Source organism: Somniosus microcephalus, unplaced genomic scaffold (assembly GCF_052327205.1).
Source record: "Somniosus microcephalus isolate GS21.2 unplaced genomic scaffold, FLI_Smic_1.0 unresolved_chr5, whole genome shotgun sequence".
Classification (NCBI taxonomy): Eukaryota; Metazoa; Chordata; class Chondrichthyes; order Squaliformes; family Somniosidae; genus Somniosus; species Somniosus microcephalus.
In genome coordinates this window covers 50,877,714-50,886,387 of record NW_028225183.1, presented here as the reverse complement: position 1 = coordinate 50,886,387, position 8,674 = coordinate 50,877,714, and the positions used below count along the sequence as shown (strand labels likewise).

Here is an 8,674-nt window from a genome sequence, read left to right as displayed (position 1 = left end):
GGACTGACAGATAAAAAAAACTACCTCATTTTCACTTACAGTACCAGACACTGACAATACATAATCAATCACACACCAGCACAAATTTTCAGAGACGGACATACAGATTGATTCTCAGTCACACACATTACCCAGACTGACAGATACAGATTTAATCTGAATCTCAAATGTTATCCAGAGATTGACAGTTCCTGAATCAATCTCTATCTCACATACAGTATCAGACTCACAGGTGCATAATACATCCCAATCAAAGATACCGTACCAGAAACTGCCTGTCTTTGGTATTGTATGTGATTGTTATATGCAATCTTTATCTCTTAGACTTTGATACACTTTGTCAGTGTTTGTTAAATTCTGGATTTGTCAGTTTCTGTTTCAGTATGTGACAATGAGGTGCATTCAGTATCTGTCAGTCTCACGTAATGAGTGAGAATGAGAATAATTTGTTACTTCAATCTCTGATACTGTGTATCGGTGTGTGATTGATTCTGTATTGTCAATGTCTGGTGCTGTATGTGACAATTAGGTAGATTTTGTATCAGAGACAGGCAGTTATAGAATGATTACCAAATTCATATGCCGTGCCAGAACTGAATGATATTGAATATATCTCAGTCTCATATACAGTATCAGAGACTGACAGATACAGAATTAATCTGACACTAACAGAGTATCAGAGTCAAACAGATACAGTACCAGAAAATTATAGAGAAAAATGATCCCACTCTGACACAGAGTATTAAATACTGACTGATACAGAATGAATCTCACTCTCAAACATATTACCATGGACTGAGAGATACAGAATATATCTCACTGTCACAGAGTATCAGACACTGACTAACACAGAATCAATCCCACACTGACACAGATTATCAGAGACTGACAGCTATAGAATTTCATGCTCACATATGGTATCGGAGACTGACAGATACATTGCATGAATCACACACTCACATACTGTACCAGATAGTGACAGAGACAGAATAAATCCCCAACTGACAGGTATAGAATAAATCTCAATCTCACATACAGTATATCAGATTGGCAGAGAGAGAGGATGAATCTCACACGGACAGCATATCAGATGGCGACAGACCCAGAATTAATACACACTCGCTCACAGCATAAGAAAATGATAGCGACAAAATTAACCCCACATTAAAGACTGATTGGTACAGAATGAATCTCCCTCTCATATACAGCACAAGAGATTGTCAGATATATAATTACTCTAACTTGCAATTACAGAACAGAGGCTGACAGACAGAGATTGAATCTTACAGTAACACAGAGCATCAGAGGGCCAGCAGATACAGATTGACTACACAATCACATGCAGTATAATTGATTTACAGATAGATTCAGTCCCACACACAGATACAGTACCAGAAACCAGCAGGAATGGAATTAATCAGTGCCAGAGTCTAAAAATGCAGTAAGAATCGCACTTTCATAAACCGAGTAAGTAGCAGATTCATGCGGAATTCTTCGCTGATAGACAGTACCAGAGACAGACAGGTTCAGCTCTAATCCAACACTAATATGCAGTCCCAAAGACTGACAGATACAGAATGAATCTCACACTCGCACTCAGTACCAGGTACTGACATCTTAGACTTAGACTTGCACACCATCCCAGTGAATGACAGATATAGAATGAATCTCAGACTTGCACATCCCAGCGACAGACTGACACAGAATTAATGTCACACACTCGTACACTACCAGAGAATGACTGATTCCAAATGAATTCCAACACTGACACATGGTACCAGAGTCTGACCGTAACAGATGGAATCCCGCACTGACACATGGTATCAGTGACGGACAGGAAACAAATGGGTCCCACACTCACATACTGTAACAGAGACTGAGATTGAGAATGATTCCCACATTTACATAAATCACCAGAGAATGAATAATACAGAACTATCCCAATACACACATTCACAGTACTAGAGACTGGCAGATACTGAACTAAAGTGGCGGAGACCACACCGCAAGGCGTGAATATAGTGCACTGGTTGAAGGAAGTACAATTAATAGCTGTCACGTCCGGAAGAAGCGCTTGGGACCACGGATAATGGTCTGGGATTTGGTTAATGGGAAGATGAAGCTTCCTCTGCTCTTGCAATGACCTTTCTGACTGCAGGGGGCGTGCTGGTGATAAAACCTCAATCTGATTGGATAAATAAAGAAGCCAATCAGAGACATGCAGAACAATGGAAATTGACAGCATTCCTAAGCAGCCAATGACAATCATTGCCTTCACCCATCCCTCATCAGCATAGGGTTGTGGGGGCAGCCTATTTAAGCCGAGCGCGGAGCGGGATTGCGTCATATTTGTATTTGAAATCGACTTTGAGAATGGTTGACGAAAAGAAACCAGTTGCCAAGAAGGGCGCCAAGAAAACTGTCACTAAACCGGCAGCGAAGGGCGGCAAGAAGCGTAGAAAGTCGAGGAGGGAGAGTTACTCCATCTACATCTACAAAGTGATGAAGCAGGTTCACCCTGACACCGGCATCTCCTCCAAGGCCATGGGCGTCATGAACTCATTTGTGAACGATATTTTCGAGCGTATCGCGGGTGAGGCTTCCCGCCTGGCCCATTACAACAAGCGGCACACCATCAGCTCCCGGGAGATCCAGACCGCCGTGCGCCTGCTGCTGCCCGGGGAGCTGGCCAAGCACGCCGTGTCGGAAGGGACAAAGGCGGTGACCAAATACACCAGCTCCAAGTAAAACTCCACGCTGTCCTGAAAGAACAAACCCAAAACACAAAGGCTCTTTTAAGAGCCACCCACTATCTCTCTGAAAGAGCTACACAACGCATCTCACTTTGGAATCAATTTACTGTAATATTTCTCCTTAACAAGTGTGTTTGAGAACGTTTGAAGTTCCAACTTTAGATTTGATTTTGAATTTTCAGATAAGCAGTTTCACTGCCCAAGTCGACCTTAGCGTCGTTGTTGTATTTCCCGTCCAGTAAACTACAAACACGGTCCCTGATCGCTTTCCCTTTGTTCTCAGACCCGTTCACTTGCAGCGCCTTCCGACGAATTAAAAGCTTGTTTTCGAGATGAGACTCGGATTTCATTCACCTCAATCTCTGCAAAAACATTTTCATTTTTTTCAATGCCAGTTGGGAGTCAATCCTTTAATTAACCCGAGAATTACTGCAATCTAACAACCCAGAATGGGGTTTCTTAGAGACCAGAACGCGGTCAGTTTGAACACTCTGTCCCTCTTCTCTTCTCACAGCAGGACTCCTAGTTCTGGTTTCACTCCCGCAGCAGCGCCTGTGCAAAGGATCGATCGATAATCTGTGAATCCTCACTTTTACACAGATTGAGCTGGAATGTGTCACGTTACAGAATCAATGGGGATTTAATCCCGCCATACAGTTTGAAATTGAACCCGAAATTAATCCCAATTGTAACAGCCTAGAATTTGCAAGGGAGAGATGGAATAAGACAAAAGGAATAAAAAACTGTCCGGAAATCTTTGGCGAATAGTTCATTTATTAACTGAATTCGCTGGTTTAGGAAAATATTGGCGGGCTTTTTGAAATTAAAAAAATCGTTGGCGGTCTGACTGTTGAGGACAGTTATTTCCGCACCCTTGCCATTGGCGGGAAAAACAGACTGTGATTGGTCACCGGAAAACACCAATGAAATTCCCCACAGAGCGACCAATCACAAGTTCGCTCTTTTCATTCCTCCAGAAGGTATAAGTAGGGCAGATGTGGGCGGAGTTTATCATTATTTCTTTCAACGAGTGAATTGTGGAAATGTCTGGAAGAGGAAAAACCGGCGGTAAAGCTCGGGCCAAGGCCAAATCCCGTTCATCCCGGGCCGGACTGCAGTTCCCTGTGGGCCGTGTTCACAGGCTCCTGCGAAAAGGCAACTACGCTGAGCGTGTGGGTGCCGGAGCCCCGGTCTACATGGCTGCTGTGCTCGAGTATCTGACCGCTGAAATCCTGGAGCTGGCCGGCAACGCGGCCCGCGACAACAAGAAGACCCGCATCATCCCCAGACACCTGCAGCTGGCCATCCGCAACGACGAGGAGCTCAACAAGCTGCTGGGAAAGGTGACCATCGCTCAGGGCGGGGTGCTGCCTAATATCCAGGCGGTGCTGCTGCCCAAGAAAACCAGCACTGCCAGCTCCAAGAGCAAGTAAACTGGACAAGATTCAATCTAATAACCCAAAGGCTCTTTTCAGAGCCACCCACTTTATCTGTGAAAGGGTTGTTTACTTCAGTCATTCTCGGTTATAAACAGGACATGTAGAACTGTAAATCCACAAACATTACAGCGGGTTTGTTGTTACCGAATATTCACATCAGCGATTCAATACAGAGGGGGACTGGCTTCAGAGAAAAACCAAAACACACGGAAACTTAACGGGAGACCGGCCCTAATTAAACACATTGGGAGAGCCGAATATGAACGCATGTTAAGAAACGATTATTAAGACAGTGAGCGGTTGATGGGCGAACCGTTCCTTATTGGGCCAATAATTCCATATACATCTTGAGCACATTGATCCATACTAACTTTTCCCCTTTTAATTTGCAGACATAGAAACATAGAAGACAGGAGCAGGAGTGGGCCATTCGGCCCTTCGAGACTGCTCCACCATTCAACGAGAGCATCGAACCAGAATTACAGCTCTGGTTAATATAAAATATTCCAAATAGTAACTACCTCTCCCCGCAGTAAGAGTTGATTTTAAAAGTGAGCTTCAGACTTCAGGCACCTCGTTCTCTCTCGATGATCAATCCCGGTATGTGGAGTTGGATCAGTGCTCCCACTTATAGTTTCCTACTGGGCGGGTGCAGTCAGTTTACTGGGCAGATCACTCACATTTAAACCTAGACCATACCCAGACATTCACTGCCCCCACTTTATAAATCCCAATTACATTAACACTGCAAGAGCAGCACGGTGTGTGCACAGTCCAATTTGCCTTGGGGCGATCGCAGCTCTTTCCTTTGCTGATTTGGTGGCTCTTAAAAGAGCCGTTGTTGTATTTGGTGCTAAAGTCTAGAGCCGGGCAGGGTGAGTTTAGGCGCGCTCCCCGCGGATGCGGCGGGCCAGCTGGATGTCTTTGGGCATGATGGTGACTCGCTTGGCGTGGATGGCGCACAGGTTGGTGTCCTCAAAGAGCCCCACCAGGTAAGCCTCGCTGGCCTCCTGCAGGGCCATGACGGCCGAGCTCTGGAAGCGCAGGTCGGTCTTGAAGTCCTGAGCGATCTCCCGCACCAGGCGCTGGAAGGGCAGTTTGCGGATCAGCAGCTCGGTGGATTTCTGGTAGCGGCGGATCTCCCTCAGAGCCACAGTGCCGGGTCTGTAGCGATGGGGTTTCTTCACTCCGCCCGTGGCTGGAGCGCTCTTCCGGGCCGCTTTGGTCGCCAGCTGTTTGCGAGGAGCTTTCCCTCCGGTCGATTTGCGCGCAGTCTGCTTGGTCCTGGCCATTTTCTGAACCGATCTAAGCACAATCTGGATCACACGGACTGTTAATGCGGAGTCTGCTGTGTGTCCGCCTTGTTATACTCAGTGAGGGACCGCCCCGAGCACTGATTGGTCAGAGTTGATCTTCAGCCAATCAATGAAAAGCTGGATACTCAGGCCCCGATTGGCTGAGCTGTGATTAATCGGCCATTTCAAAAAGATCGCCAATTTTAGTGCAGGAAATAAGCGTTTTGAGACAAATCGATTTTATTCTGCACATATTGAGACGATCATTGCCAGAATCATTGAAGGTTTTAAATGTTCCTTCCTGGGCTTGGTGCTTTAGGGCCCTTCCCATTGCCCGCACTCTGGGCTGTTGATGCTGACAGGAGCGGGGAAAGGGCCCCGCGCCAATCTCCCGCTCTTCCACTCGATTCCTCTCCCTCTCCTCTCCAGCCCATTCAGAATTTCCCTCCGCCCGTCCCATTGTGACGTTAGCCGCCGCTTTCAGGGGAGAGGATCAGAATTCAGTCGCTTCTCTCTGTCCCCGTGGAGCCTGTGAGAAGGCCTTGGCCAATAATCTGTCATTGGGTAACTGTGCAGTCAGCGATCTGATACTCGGCACATTTCAGATTGCTGAATGGAGACTTAGTGGCGCCGGTTACAGATAAGAGGCTGACAAATTAAACCTGTTCGTAGAACAGCGCCAGGAATTACTGACGGTGAACGCAGAATAACTGAACAAAATGACGTAGATTTTAAAATCATTCCATTGAAACCAGACTTTAGATTAATTCGCTTCCACCCGGCACTGGAATTGGCGGGCTTTTTCTAAAACAAAAAATTCAAACATTTCGCCTGGTCGACAATTTCAACCAATGATGTGCATACTTTCTAATGTGTGATTGTGGTTCTGTGATTGGTGAAGAAATGGGACTGTGAAGGAGACCACCAATCAGAAGTAAGGTCGGGTTAGACCTGACTGAGAAAGGCAGGGAGGGGAGGAGACAGAGTGAGAGATTAAACAGAGAGAGCGGGAGGGGAGGAGACAGAGTGAGAGATTAAACAGATAGAGCGGGAGGGGAGGAGACAGAGTGAGAGATTAAACAGAGAGAGCGGGGGGGGGGGGGGAGGAGACAGAGTGAGAGATTAAACAGAGAGAGCGGGAGGGGAGGAGACAGAGTGAGAGATTAAACAGAGAGAGCGGGAGGGGAGGAGACAGTTTCAAGAGTGACAGACAGAGCAGAGAGCGGCCTCTGATCTTCCAGCTCCACCTCCAGCTTTCTGTAACCGCCAATTTCAAACCGTTTCTCGACAATAGAACCGAAACACAGCGCTCCGCACAAACCCTTACAGACTCGGACTTCATATTCAAGGGTTTCCTGAAACCAGAATCTTTTACATAAGTTCCGGTTACAATTAACAATCAGTAATATTCGTGCCTATATACAGTCCCTTCAATCACAAGTCGACCCGTCTCCTTCCATGTCAATCTCTGACCTTATTCCCTCTCCCCACACAGACGGGTTCAGCAGTTTACAAACTGATTTGGAGAATCTCATGTGTTGGGGTTTGAGTTGTGACGCGGGGCACCCCAGTGTCACCGTCTCACAGAGACTCTCACCCTGAACCTGTGAACTGAAAATGACCCTGAACTGAGACTGGAGCCGAACACGCCCCCAGTTAGAGTGAGGCCCGGCCCGGACTTCCCATTCTGTGTTTTATTAGACACTGGGGGAGGGGTGGGAGCAGCGAATGTCAGCGAGTCACCAGGAAGCCGGGGTTCATTTGAAATGATTTCAATCGGGAGTCTGAGCCCAGCCCCGGGACATGGATCATCTGATTCCGCGATCAGCTCTTTTTGGAATGATGTGGTGGCCCTGAAAAGAGCCTTTGGGTTCAGATGTTTACAAGTTGTCCTTTTTACTTTCTTTTGCTCGCTGCTTTGGGAGACTTTGCTGATTTGGGCTTGGCCTTCGGTTTTTCCACCTTCTTGGCTGCCTTCACCTTTCCGCCTGTTGCCTTCTTGGGGCTCTTGGGCTTCTTCACCGCCGCCTTCTTCCCAGCCGCCGCTTTCACTGTCTTTTGTGACGTTGCTGTCTTCTTGTTGCTCGTTTTCTTGGCTGCTGGTTTCTTGGCTGGAGATTTCTTGGCTGCTGGTTTCTTGGCTGGAGATTTCTTGGCTGCTGGTTTCTTGGCTGGAGATTTCTTAGCTGCCGGTTTCTTTACTGCAGATTTCTTGGTTGCCGGTTTCTTCACCTTCTTTCCCTCTTTCCGCTGGGATTCCTTCTTAGCGATCCTGAAGGAACCCGAGGCGCCCGTGCCCTTGGTCTGCTCCAGGGAGCCGTTTTCCACTTTCCTCTTGATACTTAACCTGATCTGGGAACTTAACTTCAGCACATCGACGCCGTTGGCAGCCAGAGCCTTCTTTATCGCGACCAGGGACATCCCCTTGCGATCGCTGCCACTCGCCACAACCTCGAGGATCTGCTCGCCCAACGTGGGACCGGCTGGCTTGGAGCGGGGAGCCGTCTTCTTCTTCTTGCTGGGAGACTTGGTTTGAGCGGCGGCGGCAGGAGGAGCCGTTTCGGCGGCTGCAGTCTCAGTCATGTCGGCGACTCTGTAGAAAATCTCTCTGACAGTCAGAGCTGGGTCAGAAATGAAACGAGAGGCGGCGGCACAGAGCAACTTAAAGGCAGCGAGCGGACGGGGCGGAGACATCCTGCTGTCAGCTCCCCGCCCCTCCAGCCTCTCTGTGTTTCTCTCTCCTCATTAACTCTCCGATTCCAATTAAACTCGGGCACTCCACATTCCCAGGCTAGACTCTGTTTCTCTCGAAGACCGGGATGTTTGCTGTCGAGAAAGTTTCATCAGAATTAAAGGCAGCAATTTCGATTTAAAGCCGTTTCATTGCTGCACTGATCGCGCTCTCTCACCCGATCGCGCACATGTTCACTGTTTTTTGACTGAAATTTGAAATCAAATAAAGCTTCACGTTTAATTCCCACTCCAGGGCTGAGCAGGGGTGCAGGACGATCCTATGACAGGGAAATCTTTGAATTTTACACAAGAGGGTCTCTGAATTCCGGCGATAAGAGCGGACACACAAACACAGTGACATTAGTCTAACCCACCCGCCCCTTTAGCACACTCTCGCTGACACAATGTTCACTCTGCTCATTCACAGCACAATCTGTTCCCAGATTTACAGTTC

General features: G+C 47.5%; 1 protein-coding gene across 1 annotated transcript; it reads left to right on the top strand.

Moving 5' to 3' along the window:
• Positions 1-3,796: 3,796 nt before the first annotated feature.
• On the top strand, positions 3,797-4,211 carry LOC147088256 (histone H2A type 2-C-like). The gene has a single exon (XM_085977949.1). It carries the CDS (start codon positions 3,797-3,799, stop codon positions 4,184-4,186), a length of 390 nt encoding a protein of 129 aa, XP_085834075.1. The 3' UTR covers positions 4,187-4,211.
• The last annotated feature ends 4,463 nt before the right edge of the window (positions 4,212-8,674 follow it).